Here is a 20,946-nt window from a genome sequence, read left to right on the forward strand (position 1 = left end):
CTGAAGAAAAGGTTTGTCAAAAAAAAGTTGAAAAAATAGCTGTCAGTATTATATTTGAAGTTATTGTGAATACTTGAGTTACTTGTTCTGCCTCTCTGTAAAATATTATTTGCTAATCAAGAAAAGGTTTAAAATAAAGTTATCTTCTCATCTTTAGAAGACATTTCTCAAGGAAGAGTTCAGGGATCCCTGTTTGAAATTATTTTCAAGATTGCCCTTTACTATATATGCATTACAGTGTGATTTTACACTGTACAGTGTGGAACATTTTAGAATGTCAAAATGCTGCTCTTTACGGCTAAAACATTTTAAAGAAAGAATAATATGGGGTGAATTTTTTTTTTCTTTTGATTTGTTCTTCTCAGTGTGATACAGGTGTGTACGTGGATAGGGGATGACATTTTAGAACAAAAAATTGAGGCCATGTATTATTGGTTTTCCTGAAGCATCTCTAAAAGCCAAACAAGAGAGCCGTCTTCAAAGTGCATCAGGGAAGGATACAGTCATACTTTGGTTCCTATACCATGTGACTCAGGAACTTCATAAGTCACAAGTTCTACCTTGTCATAAATAATCTTTAATGAATCACAGTCAAATCTAAATTCAGATTCAAACTTTATGGAAATCTGTGGAAAACTAAAAGTGGTCAAGACTGACTTAAGTCAAAAATTATGAGAAGGAGCAGTTGTCCCCATAAGCATCAGGGCAGTTTAACCACAGAGCTGGGCATGCATCCCAAGAGTGGCTCTAGGTAAAAGAATCCTGTTTTAATGCTAATACCTAACAGATTCTTAGGGTTTCATGTGTTATCACTTACTCCGAATAACAGTAATTCAGAATGAGCAGCAAGTCATGAGGCATGCCTCAAGGTTCAAACTTTTGGTCTGTGTTGCCCTGTAATTAATATTCATATCATCTTATAATTCAGCGTAGTCATTCTGTTAATAAAAGTGTATTTGTCCAGTTCACTCAACAAAATTCCAGAGATCACAACAGTTACATAGCAGTTACATGAGCACAATGAAGTTAAGTAAATTTGCCTGAGTTTTGCAGCATATAGAATGATACTTTAATATTCTGAAAGGACAGATTTCGAAGTTGTAGAGAATACCTCTTACATAAAATTTTGGCTTCCGTTGTACTTGAAACATGCCAAAAAGAAATACTGCGATTCTGAGTCTCAGAGGAGTTAGAGTGGTAAATTTATTACAGAAATTAGATTCTTTTTTTTTTTTTTTTTTTAATCTGTTTTCAATTAACTTCCCAGGCTGATCCCAAAGAGCTGATTAAGATGGTCACAAAGCATGTTACTCAGTACGGCTGTGCGGACTGGCCTGAAGACGTAGCAGCCCTGATAAATCAGCTGCATTACTACAATGAGCGGCTGCTGGATTTCACCCAGGCCCAGGTCCTCCAAGGCCTTGGCAAAGGAGTGGATGTGCAGAGGTTTACAGCAGATGGCCAGTACAAGAGAGAAACTATACTAGGACTGGCAGAGTAAGTAACATCCATTCGGTTAATGGTTTTAATTTGTAAATGAAGCTACTTGAAGCAGGGAGGTCAATTTTCAGTCGTCCTTTCAAAGGGTTGGGAAGTTACCGCTGGCTTTGGTTATTTACAGTGGAATACTCTTCTGCATAAGGATGTTTTTATTCAACTACACCAGGTAGTAAAATGTTGCTCGAAAAAATGGATTGGTAATATTTAATGGAAAACTTGCTTCTTCATTAATTGTTCATCAGGAATGAGCGGAATAAGAGCATAGGTGGAGATCTGATCTTTCTCGTCTTGTCTAATTCTCCCCTTGAGGTCTATTAAAATAAACAACAGAACTTATGTAATAACTATAGCACACCCCCATTCCCCTTCCCAAAGAAAAAAAACCCTTCAGTACTGAATGTAAATGATAAATTAACTGTATTCTTAGTAATTTAGTGAAAGCTGTTCTATATTACTTTTTTGCCGTAATTACCCAGAATTACTGAAGCTTTTGCATGCTGTTCTAAGCTTTAGAATGCTTTTTTCCCCTCATTTTTAGGTTATCAAGAATAGAAAACAAGAATTCTGTATGCTAGCAATTCCTTTTCATTTTTAAAATGCTTTATTAATACCAACATGCAGATACTAAAAACTGAACACAAGTTATGAACGTAAGATATGAGCATACTTGAAAATGCCATGTAATTTGAAGATGATCACATCTGATTAGCAGCCTGGATTGATTAGGAAGAGCCTGTGCAACACATACAAGACTTGTATCATATTTTATAACTAATTTTGGTCTGTCTCGTGCATGAAGATTTCAGGAGAATATGTAGATATTTACAATTTTTTTTTATCCATGTAGTTGTTGTGGCTACAGCTTCAATAGGCAATGTTTAGAAATGATATGAAATGCAGAATAAAGAATAGTATTTTAAGCTGATATTTTCAGTGCTGTTGCTTTGCATTTATAAAAGTAATTAAAGTCTTAATAGTCTTATGATGGTTTGATTGTTTGATAAGCTTTGCTACCGCGTTCACTAAAATAGCCTAAAAGCGTGTGCTAATTTTTCCAGTGGAATTCTCTGTTATATCTTTTTATTTACTGAGCACAGAGTATATCGCTTGTGTGGTTCTAGTTGATGGACATGTGTTGGTGACTATTTGCAGTATGTTTGATGCAAATACTTATTTTGGATGCAGCCAACTTACTTGCTTCCTATTCTTAGAATGCTGTAGATAGTATTTTGTTTGTTTGTTTTTCTTATAAACAAAATAAATCAGGAGAGAATATTTCCCACAGAAACTGAAACATGATATAGAAGAGATAGAAAAAATAAATAAATAAATAAAGATAGCAAGTTTCACAATGTGTATTCGAGTAGTAGCTCCACGTAAGGCAGTTGCAAAGATTCAATTAATTGTTCATCTCACAACTTTCTTGCTTTAATCTTCTCAGTTGACTCCTAATCTGCATTTTCCAGCGAAAACAACTTGCAAGTTTAATATAATTATGTTTTTTTTTTTTTGTATATTTTTGCTTTATCATTAACTGCCTATGTTTTGGATCTTTTACTAAGTGCCTTTGGCAGGAACAATAATACCTGGAAGAGATTATATCTTATTTACGAAGAAGCTTTTTACTAGGATTTAGCGAGCAATTTGCTGAACTACTTAACAAAACAATGTCAGTTTTATCTTGCGTATTTTGGTGTAGTCTCATGAGAGCTTATGACTTATTTATCAAACATTTAAAGATCTAGGTGCTTTGCAGACTTAACCAGGGGTAGTTTTCAAGCACTTTGACTTATTTGAGCAATGTAAAGGTAGAATGTATCTGGGAGGGATATAAATGAAAATGGAAATCCTGGTCAACCATGACATATAAGCTTTTTAAATGAATAACTTGAAAGAAAACTTGAAGAAAAGTTGTGGGTTTTTTCTTTTCCTTTAACTATTTCGAGGCCTACAATCCTTTACTATTCCGAATAAAATGTTGTTGTTGAGGCTACCTCTTCAATGATTAGAAATTATTTTGACTCAAAATCAAAAAATGGTTGTAGTTAGTTAATCCTTGTTTTGTCCTAGTCTTAAGTTTTCTCATAAATACTTCTTTAGATTTTTATGCCTGTGTTAACATGAGCGAACTGATTTAGGGAAAAAAAAAAAAAGTGCAGCTATGAAGTGATCTGTATTATCATAATTGCCCTTGTGCATATTAGGTTCTCTGAATGATTTTGGTGGATGTGAAGTAGATCCCATTCTGAAAGCAGCTCCGAGGCTGCTCTCAAACAGCTCCCAATGTGCTCCAGCTCTTAGCAGTGCCATGGGCCCCCGGAGCGCTGGCTCTGACCCCGTGCACAGCCCAGCCCCATGGCCCATGGAGAGGTGGATTCGCTGCCTGGTGTTTCCCTGCTCCAGAGCTGGGTGAAGAGCAGAAAATACAGTAACTTCCATTGTATTTCCCTCCTGATCATCACAGTGACATATTGGATTGAGTGTCTGTATATATTTAAAAAAAAAAAAAAAAAAAAAAAAGAGAGAGAGAAATAGTGTATGTTGAGGTGCCGACTATTCATCAAAGGTGATGAATATAAATAAAAATTAAAGATTTCACATAGAATTGTTTAGTGTAGATAAAACTATGATATAAATCTAAATTTTAAAAGATGAAAAGGAACTGGAAATATATGTTTTCTAATCTTTTTTTTCCTTCTTTTCTTGCCACACGCGGTCTGTGATGGCAGTATAGATAATGAAGTGCTACAAGCTCTTCTTGTGCTGCAAAGTGATCTTTTCCATGATGTTGTAGAAAGAATGTGAAGAATGTGTTAAATGTTATATGATAAAGCTACTGTAGTTTGGAGATTAAACTCTTTTCAGCATGAGTTTATAGAATAAATGTATAAAATAGTGGTGCTAATGACAGCTATGGTTGTTTTTGCAATAGCTTTATGATGGATATGGCTCTTTTCTTAGTCCCATGTAACTTTCTTAAGAAAGTTAATGCAATGTGGTCAGCATCGTTCTGCACCGACATAAAATAAAAAGAAAACAACAAAAAAGAGTTATTGACAGATCAAGTAGGATGTAAATGTAAGCAGGTCCTGACTCTCACTGAGACCAAGTTATGTGTGGATCAGGTATCTGTCTTTGGAAATGCCTGTTGTATATGGATTTCTGTGGGTTGTCGGTTTGGTTTTGGTTTGTTTTTTCTTCCAATATGAGAGTAAGTATAAACTAATGCAAGAAGACATTCATTATTATTATTTTTTATTTAACTATGAATAAAACCAGGGCATTAAATCTAAATACTTGGCTTTATGGAGAGAAAAAAAATCATAAGAAATTGACGTTTCTAGTGTAAATATTTTTTCATGTTATGTCTAAGAGGCTTACTGTAACTTTTTCTCATTTCAATTCATGGTTTTTTTCTTAAGAACTCTTGAAGAAAATGTCTACAAGATTGCTGTTTCTCTGGCTCAGAAATACAACGTTCCACTCTGGGAAGTTTATATGACCCATCTAGAGTATTTATTCACTGACAGTGGGTAAGTTGTCTGTGTCTCTCTCCTTATTAAATTAATTAATAGTTCTGTTACATGGTTGTATATCCTAGTCCAGGATAAAATGGCCTGAGTATACTGGATACAGAATTGGATTTCTGTTTTCATATTTCATGTGTTGCAATTAGTTGGCTGTTTTTCTTCTTTTTAATATGATGCTGTTGTAAACAGCCATAAAATCACTTACAGGCAGGGCCTACAAGTCCTACAAATGTCGCTTTGCATCGTGTTTTTATAGGTATCCGAAGACTTTGTTTTAGTGTCCAGGTTTCAATGGCTTTGAATGCTTAGTTATTTCTTCCAAGTTTTTGGAACAACTCTAGAGTACCAGATTTTGCCTGCCCATGAATGACACTGACTGGAGGGAGAGCAAAATAAGAGATGTTTATTTTATTTATTTTATTTATTTTTTTCTTCCCATTCTCCATTAGTAGGATATGGTTTTCTACCTTTTCTTTCTTTCTTCTGTGAATTAGTATTCATAGAATTATAAAATTAGCAAAATAGAAAATAAGGATTTATTTTTTTCCTAATGAAACTCCAAAAGGTCTTGAAAAGTGATACAAGAGCATGGTGTATGCATGTGGAATATGTTTTTTGTTGTATCATAATCTCATTTTAAAGTTGATTGACAGCATATGGTCACTACAGTATGTTTTAGTCTGGGATTATGGCATTAGTAATGCAGGCATCATTATGCGTTCATTCAGAAATGAAAAGAAGCTTATTCTAAGACCTAATCTCTTTTAATGAATTATGTGCTGTCTACAAGCCATTTTATAGGTAGAATCTCAGAAAAAGCACTTACATAGTTTTTATAAATTATTTCTTGACTTCATGATAGATATCCATCACGTTATTTCTTTTATGTTATTTAATTTGAGTTTGTTGAAAACTCTTAAATAAATCAATTTATTTGGAAATTTGTTTTAGTTATTTGGAAATATTACTGTTTCTTTTGCAGAATCTCATCTAATTTGATTACGAAATTCTCAAAAATGTGTTTTATAACTTCAGTGACAGGAATTACCTTTTTATCTGGAGGGAATCTATTCCAGAATCTTTGGAACAACATAATGAACCCTGCCCCCTGTCCCAACCCAAGAGCAAAACAATCACATATGTATCCTAAGTTCCTAGAAGAGCTGTTATCAGAGAAAATTGCCCCTTGCCCACTTTTTGGTGCTTTTTGGTGTTCAATTGGATTGCCATTTTTTGCACAAAACTATAAAGCTGCAATGTATTATAGAAATAGCTGTAACTGAAACATGAAACTTTAGTGAAGTTGATCTGAGTGAATTACTATAATTGGACGATAAGCAACTTATTATTCTCTGCAAAGAAAAATTATGTACAGATACGTATGCTTAGCTTTAAATATATAGGAATGTTTACTGCAAAAATGACTTACACAGTTAAATCTTACTGCTTAAACAAAGACAAACTATTGTCCTGTCTCCCAAGTATGCTGCTAAGCTTTCATATTTCATGGCATGTCCAAGCCTTTATTTTTTTCTTAAATACAGGTTATCCACAGTAGAAATAGAAGAACGAGCACAAAGTCTGGGTCTTTTTGAGATTCTGAAAAGCAACCCTGAAGCCTTACATGAGCACATGCTGAAGTATGTTTTCCCAAGCATTGAAGGCCGAGATCACCAGCGATTGCTTTATTATTTTACGCTCCTCGAAAGCTGCGGTTGTTCAGAATTGGTGAAGCAGGCTCTAAAGCCTGAAACTCACATTCGGCTCCTGAAAAAATTCAAAGCCGTTGCACCAGGTAGGAGAGTTACTATTTGATTATTGTTGTCTTCGCAGCAGTTCTCAGTTATCAAAATTCTTCAGTTATGTTGCCTATACTTTCCTTGTTTACCCTTGCCAGGTAAGTATTTTTTTTCTTTAATCTTGCATGGCAAATGCTGGTAATTCAGTAGGTATGTTAGTCATGTCTTACAGAAGTAAGTTATTTTTCTCTCTATTTATGGAAATTTAGGTTAATCAACAAGCAAAACAGAAAATTCTAAAACAATATTTCTTGTGGTGATGCAGGTTAAAATAATTGACAGTGGCATCTAGTGAATTTTTAAAGAAAAACCACAAATGTCCTACAGCATAATTTTTAAAGGAACAAGTTATGCATTAGCTGTCATAACTGTTTTAAGTATTTAAGTTTACTTTTCATAAGTCTTAATTATGTAATATATTACACTACATGCAGTGTTTGATAATGTGGTCTGCTGGAGAGTACTCCGAAGCTTTAAACACCATTTTCAATTTGCTTGTTGCTGTTAAATAGTTGTAGTATCTGGATTTTCAGCTGATGGAGTGTTCGATTAGTTTCAGAATGAGATTAAGAAAAATCTGTACTCTATGGAAAAAAAACAGCTCCTGTGGGCGTGACCTAGTTGTTCCGTACAGAAGCCTGACGTGTACTCAGACATTAGCTTTGCTTAGTGCAGAGTTTCGAAAAAATGTGCATATGAAATTAGGTATTGCAGGAATGAGAAAAAAAAAAAAAAGGCAGTCCATTTCTTGGAAATGGTCATTTTCTGGAAACCTGACATGCTTCAGTGCAAAGTACTTCCAGCTTCCACTGAAGTATTTTGAATAGATAAATTCTATATGATGTATGGTACTTAGTGAAGCTAGGTCTGAGTTCTGTCAAATTAAATATCCAGAAGGAAAATATAATCTTGACCTAATATTGCCCATGCATAAAATAAGAATAAACTTTCATTTCTGTGGATCTTCATATCTATAGGTCTTCAGAATATTGGTAATATTCTCATTCGTGTGTTAAAACATTAAAGTTCTATGGTGAAGAAAACTATCTAGAAACTACATTTTTTTTTGTTATTAAAGCTGCTTTTAAGTATTCCTCAGTAAAAGAGACCTGAACACTGTACTGTCAAGAAATAAATCTGTTGTATGTTGTGGCCCTAATTAATCCTCCTTCAAAGTGCAGGATAGTTCATGGCTAGTTATAGTGTTATGGTATGGCAATAGCCTTTAATATTTGAATAAAGATATTTGGCAGTAGATGTAACTTGTCTTATATAATACTTATAGCAACAGCACTATCTTATTCTAAAGTCTCAGGAGAAGTAGACTGTGTTTTGAGAAGGGTAAGTGCTATTGTTTTAGGTTAATAGGCAGGCATTTCACGCTTTGCTTATATAAGGTGCTTTTTCTATTGAATTGTCTGGTTTTTAAGAATTCTGTCTCTTTAGAAACTCAGGTGACATGACTGTTCTATCAATAGGACATGCAGCTTTGTTTATGTAATTGTCTCCCTGACCTTACTTAATTTGCTTGTGATTAGTATTTTAGTAAATTTTAGTTGTTGTGTGATTGGAATACAAGCTTTTAATTAATGAAGACTTAGCTGAGAAGGTGAGTGTGTGCACAAGGTTTTTAAGATTTATATTAAAAACCAATAGCATGTGTATGTATATATTCTTATCTTTCTGGAAATCTGCTTCTTTGGCTGTAGTTAATAGGTAAAAGGAAAATACGTGTCAGGACAGCATAAAATTTCTCTATTATCCACATGTACAATTCTGTCTTCATTCAGGCTATCAGTATGCATCACCCTAAGAAGTGGAATGAGATTCTTTTTAGTTCTGCAGATTTTGTTTTTAGTACTGATCATTTTATGCAGAAATATAAAGACATTATGAATGTATTTATTTTATTTGCCTTTTCCTCCTCTGTCTATAGGTCTCAATTACAAAAAGCTAACAGATGAAAGTGAGAACCCTCTAGGAATACTGGAGCCCATCCTTACAAGTCAAAATGTCTTATCTATTTCCAAACTGGCTCCCAAAATTCCTAAAAAAGATGGCAGCATGCTGTCACCAAGCTCTATTTATGCTGTCTGGTTGCCAAAACTTTTCTGGAATGGTGATCACCATCTCCTTAAGAAAATACCAGAAACCACAGCTGAGTGGCTACATGCATATGATGTATGTTCAAAGTACTTTGATAGACTTGATCCAAGTGATTTTACCACTTTTCTGGATGAAATTACATTTTCTTCAAAAGCTGTCACAAAGGTAAGCAGATGGAACTGAAGAATTTCAGGCTTCAAAGCACCAAAGAGAAATTTTCTGCAATTTTTCCCTGTTATGGATTTTGGGGGGAAGGAAGAGAATGATAAATATATGAATGTATTAGTCTGCAAGCTACCTTTCTCTGTCTATCACTTTTCTGTGACATTTATTGTAGAAGATAATTTTATTCCTTTTTAATAGTAAGTTAGAGGAGTTAGCTCTGTTCATGAAATATTTTTATGGAACCTTGAAATTATTTTCTCGGTCAGCAGAGAATAAAATATTATTAATTATTTTACTTGTGCTGATCCTGAAAATGGCAGTGTTCTGTTTAGCACCAGACTTTGGCATCCTAAATAGGATGTTCCACAGAGAAGAGTTCATGTCTTGTTCTGTCAGACTGTATAAACCTGTATAAAACTGTATAAATAGGCAATTTCTGTGCCTATTTGGAAAGACTCTCAGGCTGAGGTCATAGTTGTTAACCTGATCCTAGACTGAAGTAGCCAGGGAATGAACGTGCTCAAATGGGCAAGAAATGCTGGTTTCAGGTATGGCCACAGGGAATGGCTGCTTGAAACTCTTCCTGTTGATGGACCTTGGGCATTTCTTGTCATCGTTTACTCCTCCTTGGTGGTCGAAGAGGATGGGTAGTCTCTACTGCGTACTTGCTGTAAGTTTGTTTAATCTGTTGCTGTTTAGAGTGCTAATACTGCTTCTCTAGTCTCTTACAGTTAGTTGGAGCAAAGGGAAGGAGCTCCCGTTGGCAACAGTGTTGTGCCCTTGTCCAAGGAGAACTTAGCAGCAGAAATCTGCCAGCTTTTTAGTCAAAACCCAGAGCCATAAAGCAAAGTCTCAAAGTGTTTGAAGTGGTTGAGTCCAGTCAGCGATTTAATGTATATTCTCCACTAGGTTTGGGAATGAAGAAGCTATTTAGCCAACTTCTCTTGCCTTAGAATCCAATAAATAGCTGGAATGAAAGTATAAAATGAAAACATATTGTTATAGTTCCTGAAGACTCCTGTTTCTCAGAGGTCTCTTTCCTGTTGTTTTGATCTACGAAATTTTATTGTTTTCAATCAGGGCTAGTCATGATGACACCTACTCTTTTATCTCCAGCTCTCTATTTCATCACTTTCCTCCCATCATAGTTTTATGGGCAAAGGTGTTGTTATATCAGTTTCACATTACTGTAACAGATATGCTAGTCTGTAATTCCATATTAATATTCACTATAAATAGAGGACTGTATGGTGATTACCATGAAGCTCTTTTTCATTAGAGCGAGTAAAGATCAAATCAAGAAAAGTCTGAAGTAAGGGTGAGTAATGGGGAAGCAGACTAAGTAGGTAGAATAGGGCTCTGTCAGTATGGGCCCTCTTCACTTACCCCTTTCCCTTCATTTTATTATTATTAATATCTCATATTTTAATATTTGAAACTCCCATGTATGTCTGATGTCACAATGATGTTATGAAGCATAGATTTTCTCCTCCTCCCTTCCAGGTCTTTCATTATTTTCATTACTCTTTCTTTTTGCATCTGGTTCTTTGTATGGGTCTTTGCTTTCTCCAGTGTTCCAGTTGTGTCTGTATTAAGGTGGTCAGTTCTTTCTTCCCCTCACACATTGAAAAACTGCATCGAGCCTTTGAACACCACAGCTTACTGAAAGTAAATAGAGGGTTCTTGTTGTGGTATATCTCCTCAGAAGCACTCTTAATTCTGAATTGTTCTTCACATTTTTCTATTGAAATAAATGATATCCCTGCTGAGTGGAAAGCATAGACTTCTTAATTATATGAAAAATACAGTTTTTTTTTTCCATTTGGGGTATTCTAATCATTCAGTAGAGCTATTGCTAATGTTTATGCATGTATTTTTTTAGCTTGTCATGTTTTATTCTCGCAGCTGTATTTACTTTAAGTGCAGCTTACTTCATAAAGCTCTAGTTATCATAGTGATTGTATCAACATTTTTGATCTTTGGGATGGTTTCGTGTTTGCTCTCCTTTGTGACCTTCATGGAATGTTTGAGCTAATTTGTTTTTTTTCTTACTCTTTTGCTCATAGCCTTGCTTTGTTGGTTGTGTTAGATTGCCTGTTATGTCTTTAAAAAAACAGCTGTTGTGTCAGACCTCATAGGCCATTGCTGTAATCATAAAGATTATTTTAGATAAATTGTATCTAAAAGAGATGGGGGGAAAAAAAGAGAAAAAGAAAAAAGGCAAAAGAAATGGCACAGTCATTTAAAACAAACAAAAAACGAACAAATTTAAAATAATTAGCCTTTATTTCACTGCTTTTTCATTATGGAGAACACATTACAAATAAGAATAGTCACAATATGTTAATTAGGAAGAAAAGACTACAGCTGCAAGAGTAGACTAAAAAGCAGTGCTTATAATCAGGTAGGTATTCTTGGAGGAAGGAATGTTCCTTTAAAAATTTGAGGCTATTTTCCATAGCCTCTTGTAGTCTTGGCTACATCCATTCGAACTATAGCTGGTGATATATGTTTAATTTACAAATGCATCCCACACTTTGCCTCCAACTTCTGGCGCAAAGGAAGAATTTTGCATTCAGCTTAGTATTTTTAATTGAAATGTTGACTTCTGTTGCTTCTGAGGCAGTAATGTCTTTTTTGACCATTTTCTTCTTGCTTAAGTTGGGATACAGTGTCAACATTTTGACCACACATCAAATGAGTGTGTTAGGAGAGATCCTCTTATGATTCTGGATATGGATGTGTAACTTTCTCTTTCAGCTTTAGTACCCTTTTTAATAATTGTGTGAAAAGCTGTTAAGGGAGCTATTTAAAAGGAGTTCCAAGTAATTTTCCGTGTTTTTTCGTCTGGCTCGTTAACTTCTTGACACCATCTAAAATGCCAAATATAAGGACAGTGCATGACATTGCCTGAGCATGTACAAGAATTTGCAAATGATGTTCTTATAAAGCACAACCAGATTCAAATATTGGCTTTTGAATTACTGTTTCTTTTATCACTTGGGTGCTTAAGTTCATTCAGTTTGTCTTATATAACGTCCTGTTCTCCATGGGTATGGAAAGCACCTCTGTTTCTGTGACCAGTACACTTTTGAGCATTTTCTTACCTTACCGGTAGTATGCTATTTTCATAAAAAAATTGTTTCAAGGATTCATTATAGGAAGCTTCACTAATGCTTTTCCTTTAACTGATTCCTTAGTTTAGAACTTTTACACCAAACTCCATATGAATGCAACGTAGTGAAATAATACTAGTATAGGAATGGGGAAACTTGTTTTTTTATTCCATATCAGTTTAAGCTACTTCTAAGTTAATGAATGTAGTTTGATTTTCATTCCAGTATGTGTGGTTAGCTTGTGTCTATGAAGTATTTATGTGGTGGAAAATACAAAGCTGGGATTTAGTCACAGATAAGGGAATGTGACCTATGTTGTTGGCGCCCTTGGTTCCTGTTGCATAAAAAAGGGATGTGTTTCCTTCATCTCAGAGTTGAATATTAATCAGAGGCAATAAATATGGTGGTGTCAGGGTCTTCATTTTCAAGTGAATGTTGCTTGTACAATGCTTTATTAATGCTTATATCTTCTGAAGAGAAGAAATTTCTTCAGAACATATAGATTGAAAGTCTCTCTAAACTGTAAAATTCTTCTTAAAAAGATAACTTCACTCTTACACAGGCAAAAAAGAGATTGCACTAGCTCCTAAAGCTATTTGTTATTACTGAGTATAATGCCAAATTTCATTATTGAAGCTGACTGGAAATATGGAAGATAGTCATTCATGTTTTTGTTTTGGATTGAAATAATCATAAATTGTTATGTTGGTAGGGATGCACTTCATCACTACACAAATATGAACACAAAAATAAAAATAGTGTTGGAAAGGGTGTGTTTTTTTTAATGCTTTAATTTGTATGCGCTTAAGACACTGTGGCTTCTAAAAATGCAGCATGTTCACACATTTTTCTGGGATATAACAGTTAGATGGAATATTTCTATTATTTGCTTTTTCCATTCCTTCAAATTGCTTTTTGAACATTGGAATGTACACTAGAATGAGAAAGAAATGAAATATGTGGCTGCTTTCATTTTTTATGTTATTACATTTAAGAAATCCATCTGTGGTCATCATAGTTTCTTGTGATATCTAGATTGCACCTTTTCCCTGCTTAGTAAAACCTGATGCTGACGTCTTGTTCTCAAGTAGCCAAATCCTATTTAATTGCTTCTAGTGAGAATGGAACTTAACTTTGGAATTGAATGGTAAAATATACTTCCAATTTACTCTGTGAACGCTGACAGTAGTTCACAGTTCTTGCAATAATTCTCCCTCTTCCCTTTCCCTTTGTTTTCTCCATTGACAATGTCAATGACAATGATCCAATGGATCATTACTGCGGTTCACAGTCACAGTGTTAAAAAAGGGAGTAATCATTTTCCTTCATGTACCATCTTTTCAGAAGAAAAATGCTGTAAATGCTTTAAAACTTTTTAGTAACCATTTTTATCAAGTTTCTGTCACGTTATAGATAGCCTGATTCATGATGAAAATATCAATTTGACTTTCATATAAAGGATGCTGTTGTAGTTCTGATTTTCCTCTTTCTCTGGTAATTGTCAGTATATTGTAATCATACTTAAGGTAAATTTTTAAATTAACCAATCATGCATGAGTTTTTAAAGTCATCGGCCTTTGTTTTGGACTTCTAGTTCAAATAATGTCGTTCCTGACTTAACAGTGCAGCAGTTTGCTACAAATACTGTCTGTATAAAGAGCATTTCCACCTATATCCCTTTCCAAACACTCTAAACTGATTTTCTTTAGTACTCCTGCATTTTGGAAGCTTGGAGATCTCTAATTATTGCCTAATGCCATTTGGAAGTATTAGTTTCCATTCTTGAGCACAAAAATGACCCTTCATGCTGGTTGGAGGACTAAGAGGAAACTTCATTCAGAGAATGTAGAATTTTGTATTTGGAAATCCAGGCTCTATGATAAGCTTAGTGCAAAAGCAGAGTTTCTTTTTTCAGTCTAATAGCTGGATACTTCTAATTTTGGACATCAACATCATTTACTAGTGATGTTTGTTTAATTTGTGCTTTAAATAGGATAGGTTGAAAGGAATTTGTTTATCTGCTATAAGCACTATTTTGTAGGCAGCAGCTTTATAAAATGATGAGTAACTGCAGTAATAATCTGTTTGAAGATGAACAGAAGTTTAAATTAAGCTGCCAAATCTTCATTGCATTAATATGTGTAGGTTGCCTGTCTGACATCCCACATGGAATTAGGAACAGTTGCAGTAAATGTGCAAATGTACAGGTGAAGGTACACATGTCCCAAGAAAAGTACATGGAAGTTGTGTAGTTGTAAACCTCTTACATGTCATTGGTTTGGGGTTTGTTTGTTTGTTTTTATGGTTATAGTCCTATGGATAAATGTAAACAGTGACTGGAACCTAATAAGATTAACCTTAAGTTAATTTTCACATTTTGGGACTTCCAGTCTGTCTTCCAGAATTATTTCTGGACATCTCTCAATGCAGAATTAAAAAGCAGGGATTACAAAAGGGCAGTCCGGACAAGCAATGAGAATTATGATGGAATATACGTTTTATAGGTTTTTATGATGAGCCAAAATTAACATCAATAAAAGATAAAGAGGAAAAGGCAAAAACATGTTTGAAACTGATGGTTTTTAGGGTTTCTCTCATACAATATTTGACTTCATTTTATGCTGTACTGTGCAGCCGTGTAAGCTTTAAGCACTTCCATAATACAACTGCTACTATACAAATGATGCTAATGGTTGAATATTCTGTCATATTTTCCAGCTGCCAGTTGAAGCGAGGATAGAAGTGACCGAGAAGGCTATTAAAGCAGTCCAACATCTTTCAGAAAAATTAAGAAAAAGAAATCCTGAAAATGACATGGCAGGTGCTGAAAATGTATCTGTTGCCTATGAAGAAAGTCTGAATCACTTGCAGCAATCTCTTGCTCATCTGCAAACCCTCAGTCATAGTTTTATCACTTCTTTGAAAAACAGTGAACAGGTAATGATAAATTGCACACATGTATTTAAGTGTTTTGCAACAGTATCCTCAGTGTGCCTTTCCCTTGGAAACTTCAGTTCCAAGTTTCTCTTGGTTTCATTGGAGATGGAGATTTGAAGAATTTCATAAATTCGCTGTTAACATACTCAAAATCTTTTATTGTTATTTCTGAAAACTTTGTCTGAAAAGATCCATTATTTTTACTGTCACTGGGCAGGTTGCTCCAAGAAAAGCGTAGCTGAACTCTTTTGTCTAGAATGCATAGAGGTTTTTAGCGTCTGTAGTGATATACAATAAAAATAAACATACAGAAAAAAGTAAATAAATCTGCGAGTAATTTACTGGCAAGTTTTATTGAACTGTGTTGATGTTATCTTGAACAATCACAGAGGAATAGAAACTAATTAATTCATTGAATAGCTGCTAGTTTTGAATGAAGGTATAATTTCTTCTAGGAAGTATTTTGTCCTTTTGTTTTTAAAAAATGGGTCCAAGCTAACAATTTTGAGGAGCTAAAATAATATTAAATGGATTAAAATATTAAATAGATGTTACTAAAGCCTCCAATTTTGCACAATTTAACAAGTTATATAATATAATAAATTGCCTGCAAATACAGCTTTGCTAGACATAGAGTGGTGTTTGTATGGCTAACTTTTGTATTGTAAAACACACTTAAGAAAAGAGAAGCCTGGTGCAGAAAAATCTTTACGTTTGCTTAAGAATATCATGCGTTGTTACAAAAGCCTGTTTACTAACCATGTGCTTGTCTTGAATGGTACCAGAAATAGTTACCTAAGAAATCAAGTTTTTATCATATTTTATTGATATTTTTATAGCTTTATTTCATTGACCTGGATTTTGAAACTTCACTTCGGTCAGTCTTTCCCAGTTTCATAGTAACATGTTAAGTGGTGTGGGGGAATTAAAGACACTGAACGATGTTTAGCTCTAAATGAAGGATGTGCTGACATTTTTTCCAAACCTGCTTATCCACAGGACACACTCCAGAAGTATGGCTATTTGTATGATTTGTCAAGGTCGGAGAAAGAAAAAATCCATGAGCAGGCAGTAGCTATGTGCATAGATGGTCAGCCTCTGGACATGATACAACAGTTGTTACAGGTGGCTGTTGGGGATCTAGGCCTTTCTCCGAAGGATATTGTCCAATGTGCTATTAAAGAAATTTTATGTGCATTAAGGTAAGTATGCCATAGGTCCAAGAACCTTCCTTTGTGTTTATAGTAGGTACTCTGGATTCTGCAAAAAGCTGGGAATAACAAAAAAAAAAAAAAAAAAAAAGAATTTTTATACCATTTGTGCTCTTATAATTACTCAGAGATGACTATTCTAGCTTTTTCAGCTCAGGAAGTCTGTGTGATCTGAACAAAGCAAGCCACAGAAGCGTTCACTGGCTGGTTTTCTATCTAAAAAAAAGTGTTTTTTTTGTTGTTGTTGTTTTTTGTTTTTTAAGCCAAAAACCTTGTCTTTGTGCTATGATTGCTGTGTGTGTGTGTGTGTGGACACGCACACACTTGTGCATTTTTGGAACATTTACACATAATTGCATTTATTATTTCTTAAGCAGAGGGTCAAAAGGCTGTTGGGAAGAGGTAGTGAGTAGGAAAAGAGGAAAAGATGTCATGCAATATTTTGGGTAATAGATGTCTAGCAACAGCAAATCCTGCAGGAGGAAGTAAAATTTGCCCCTTTGAAATAACATTCTACAGAGTGATTTGTGGTGGTGATGTTTTTATTTTTGTTTATTGGCAGGGTTTTCAAAAATAAGCTTTTCTGGCACGTACTGTATGTTTTAAGTTGTTTTAAGCTACCATGCCTTTTTGATGTTTGTTCTCCTAAAGAGAGTTTCTGATGGTGTTTTTCTCCTTTCTTCTCTTTGTGCTACCCCTTCTCTTCCCAAATTAAAGTGTAAGTGCTGCCTGCTTCCCATAGCACATAAGAGATAAATGATATCCTTAAAAAAAAAAAAAAAAAGCTGACTTGTTAGAGAGAAACAGATTGTTGTGATGGAGTCTGTTTTGTTGAACTCTGTTACTGTTTCTTAACTGGTACCATCATACTAGGAGCATTCCCACACACTGTCCAAGACCAAGAGCTCATTTCCATCCTTTTTCGGATTCATGGATCCAAAACCTCAGCAATTTTCTTTGGTATTATAAGGACCAAATATCCAGCCTGTTCACACAGCCCTAGTGAGCTGAGTCATCTGTTGTAGTTAAAATTAGGGAGAAATAGGCTAGGAGAAAAGGATTCAAAATAACTCGATTCAGGCAGTTTATACTTACTTATCCCTGAATAATTCTGTTGAGACCTTGGCAAGGCGTGGGCGATGCAAAGCAGCATCAACTACAGCTAATGCTGAGCATCTTAAAATCGCATTGACAGTTTAAAAGAGCTGAGTTTAGATTCTGTCAGGTCAATTGTGTTAACTCCAATACAATGATCTTTGAATTGAATTGATTGTATTCCTTATCGGATTGCTTAGGAATTTAAATTTAAACACTTGCCAGAAGCAGTCTAAAACCACAGTAATCATAGTGAGTTTCTTCAGCAGTGTCAGCTTGCACTGAATAGTTGTGCTGGCTTCTTTGATTACAGGCAGCGTATGTATTCCTTTACTTTTACTCCAGAAAGGACGTGTCTTAGATTCACAAATTTGATGATGAAAGTGTTTTAGCGTGTCTGGTATTTGGGAGAGTATAATGACTATATAGAACCATGAAAGATAGATAGATAGATAAATAGATTTGTGGGCACAACTGAGAGAAAACAAGCGTACTGTTTGCTAGGCCTTTCTGTGAGATAAGTTTCTCTTCCTTCATTGTGCTAAATGATCAGTTGTCGTCCAGCCCGCCACTCAGAATAACTCTCCGTTAGGTTTGATAAGTGATTTTACAGCTTTGAGTTTTTAGCTGCAATTACAAGATTCCTTTGGCATATAAGTATGAGTTTTTAGCATGTCACAGAATCACAGAATGGTTGAGGTTGGAAGAGACCTCTAGAGATCATCTAGTCCAACCCCCTGCTCCAGCAGGGACACCCAGAGCACGTGGCACAGTGTGGTATCCAGGCGGGTTTGGAAGATCTCCAGAGAAGGAGACTCCACAACCTCTCTGGGCAGCCTGTTCCAGGGCTCTGTCACCCTCACAGTAAAGTTCTTCCTCACATGGAGGTGGAACTTCCTGTGTTTCAGCTTACACCCGTTACCCCTCGTCGTGTCCCTGGCTACCACGGAGAAGAGCCTGGCCCCATCCTCTCTACAGTCACCCCTCAGGTACTTGAACATACTGATCAAATCTCCTCTCAGCCTTTTCTTCTCCACACTAAATAGACCCAGCTCACTTAGTCTTTCCTCATACAGTAGATGCTCGAGTCCCTTAATCATTTTGGTCTCTCTCTGCTGGACCCCCTCTAGAAGCTCCATGTCCTTCTTGTACTGGGGAGCCCAGAACTGCATCCAATACTCCAGGTGTGGCCTCTCCAAAACTGAGCAGAGGGGCAGGATCCCCTCCCTCGACCTACTGGCAACACTCCTCCTCATGCAGGCCAGGATCCCATTGGCCTTCTTGGCCACGAGGGCACATTGCTGCCTCATGGTTAACTTCTTGTCAACCAGGACTCCCAAATCACTCCCCATGGAGCTGCTTTCCAGCAGGTCAACCCCTAATTTGCACTGGTGTCTGGGGTTATTCCTCCCCAGGTGCAGGACCCTGCACTTGTCCTTGTTGAACCTCATAAGGTTCCTCTCTGCCCAACTCTCCATCCTGCCTAGGTCTCTCTGAATGGCAGCACAGCCCTCTGGAGGGCTGGCCACTCCTCCCAGTTTGGTGTCATCTGCATCAGGTCCAGCTTTTTTTTTTTTTTTTTTTTTTCCCCTTTATATAGCACAGTGAAGAAACTGAAGATATTCATGAGGTTAATGAAATGTCAGGGGTGGTGATTTGGGACTTCATCATTCTTGAGGCTAGTATATGTTTATAGTGATGTGTTGAGATGCTTTTCTTTAACAAACTTAGGATATGTAAAAGTTCTTGAATATATGTGGTTGGATAAGTTGTCCTCCTTGCTGCCAAGGAATTAGATGTGTTCTGATCCCTTCATTGGTGTGGCTGAACAAGAGAGTGGTCGAGTTGTGATGCTCCCTATTCTAACAGCTGGGCTAGAGAGCACGTACAGGCAACATGGTTGCTGTGGTTGGACTAAAGCTGTGCTGTGATGTGTTTAGGACAATTGGAAAAACAAGCTCTAGGATTTCACATCCCTGTTAGTAGTTTTGTTCCCAGGAGGAAGGCTCCGAGGATTTTTGCCATCATTGTTGACAGATCATCAATGAGCTGTTAAGAATTCTGTTCTCTGTGGTGTTCTTTCTCCTTCAGAACAGCATAAAAATCTTCACTTTTGCTTTTCTCTTTTCTGTCAATTGAAATTAATTCAACTGAAATTAATTCAGCAGAGATTTTCTTTTTTAACCTGAGGCCAGTCCTTTGAATTCGATGTTACAGTGTTACCTGTTGCCTTTTCCTGAGCTATGATACACTGGGAATCCCAAACAAGGCACCATTGGTTTGTGAACTAGAAATCTTTTGAGGTTTTTGTTTCTTTCTTTCTTTTTGGAAGGGGAAAAAGGTGGAAGATAGAGATGGGCTGTTTGATGTGATTGAGAAATGAGCAGGTATTTCTGTTAATTCCAAACTTTTTCAGAAATACTTTTGTTCTGAAAGGATAAGAGCAACAAGAAAACTGTTCCACTGTTATGTGGCTCTTCGATCCTGTCTCACTTGTAAGACCAGTTTAGAAACACAGAACTCTTGGGTGTTTTGCTTATTTCTCTGATTCTTCTGCATGCTGTTGTTACTACGATGATGTGAATCACAAACCAGAAATATAGAAATAATTGTAGAATAGAGTTGTCCACATGTGTAACTGTCCTTCAACATTTCTGAGTGTATCACAACAGAGTGAAGAGAAGACGACATTTCAGAATATTTGCAGCCTTCTTTGCAAACTGATTATTCCTATCAATTCAGTTCAAGAGTGTTCATGGAATCCCCGTGATAATAGAGCTTTTTCATAGGAACACATGTCTTTTTGGCTGCCTTTGTCCATTTGGAAAACAATTTGGCTTTAAGTGATCATTATCATCATGCTGTTTGCAGCTGGAATACAGCAGTGCAATATATGTGGATATGAAGCTTACACAATCCGGTTAATTCAACCACAGTGAGTCTCGTTAATAGGATTATGACCTCTCAAACCTATCGAACTTCTCCTTTCCACCCTGCTTCTTATCCCATTTTTCTATGAATTGAATTATTAGGCTTTTTATATGCATCTCAAGGCTAGAGGCTGGAAAGTTCATTTGAAGTTCTCAGGCAGACCATTATTAAAAACTCCTGTGCGGCACTTCACTGAAAGGAGGGAAAATATATCCTTCCAGTGGATCTTTTGGGAGGGGCAAAAGCAGAATTCGTTAGAAGCTTCTGATGTACTCAGAAGTTCACCACTTTTCATTTGACATGTGATATGCATTCCTCTGACCGGTGTTTTTTCCTTATAAATATGTAAAAACTTGTTATGTTCCAACACAAGTTGATGTAGAACAATATGCTCCTTTCCTTCCTGTCTGGAAGAGGATGAGAGGCAAGTCACAGGGTTGATAATATACATGGGTGCTATTGAAAGAATGTCTAATAGAATAGTAAATAAAAAAAGGAATTGTAAAGAACATGAGTCTAGCCTAAAGTAAAATAGAAAATACTAGATGTAATATTC

The 20,946-nt window shown here is 35.8% G+C and overlaps 1 protein-coding gene across 1 annotated transcript in view; it reads left to right on the forward strand.

Annotated features, from left to right (window-relative positions):
* Positions 1-20,946, forward strand: part of NBAS (NBAS subunit of NRZ tethering complex) — a 146,639-nt gene that overhangs the window by 78,682 nt on the left and 47,011 nt on the right. The window contains exons 41-46 of the mRNA XM_088527201.1: positions 1,268-1,497; positions 4,923-5,033; positions 6,575-6,825; positions 8,766-9,100; positions 14,935-15,153; positions 16,153-16,355. Of these exons, the coding sequence (XP_088383327.1) occupies positions 1,268-1,497; positions 4,923-5,033; positions 6,575-6,825; positions 8,766-9,100; positions 14,935-15,153; positions 16,153-16,355 (1,349 nt within the window). The remainder of the gene's footprint in view (positions 1-1,267; positions 1,498-4,922; positions 5,034-6,574; positions 6,826-8,765; positions 9,101-14,934; positions 15,154-16,152; positions 16,356-20,946) is intronic.

This window comes from Tinamus guttatus, unplaced genomic scaffold (assembly GCF_059628265.1).
Source record: "Tinamus guttatus ecotype Peru unplaced genomic scaffold, ASM5962826v1 Tinamus_guttatus_pri_ptg000263l, whole genome shotgun sequence".
Lineage (NCBI taxonomy): Eukaryota > Metazoa > Chordata > Aves > Tinamiformes > Tinamidae > Tinamus > Tinamus guttatus.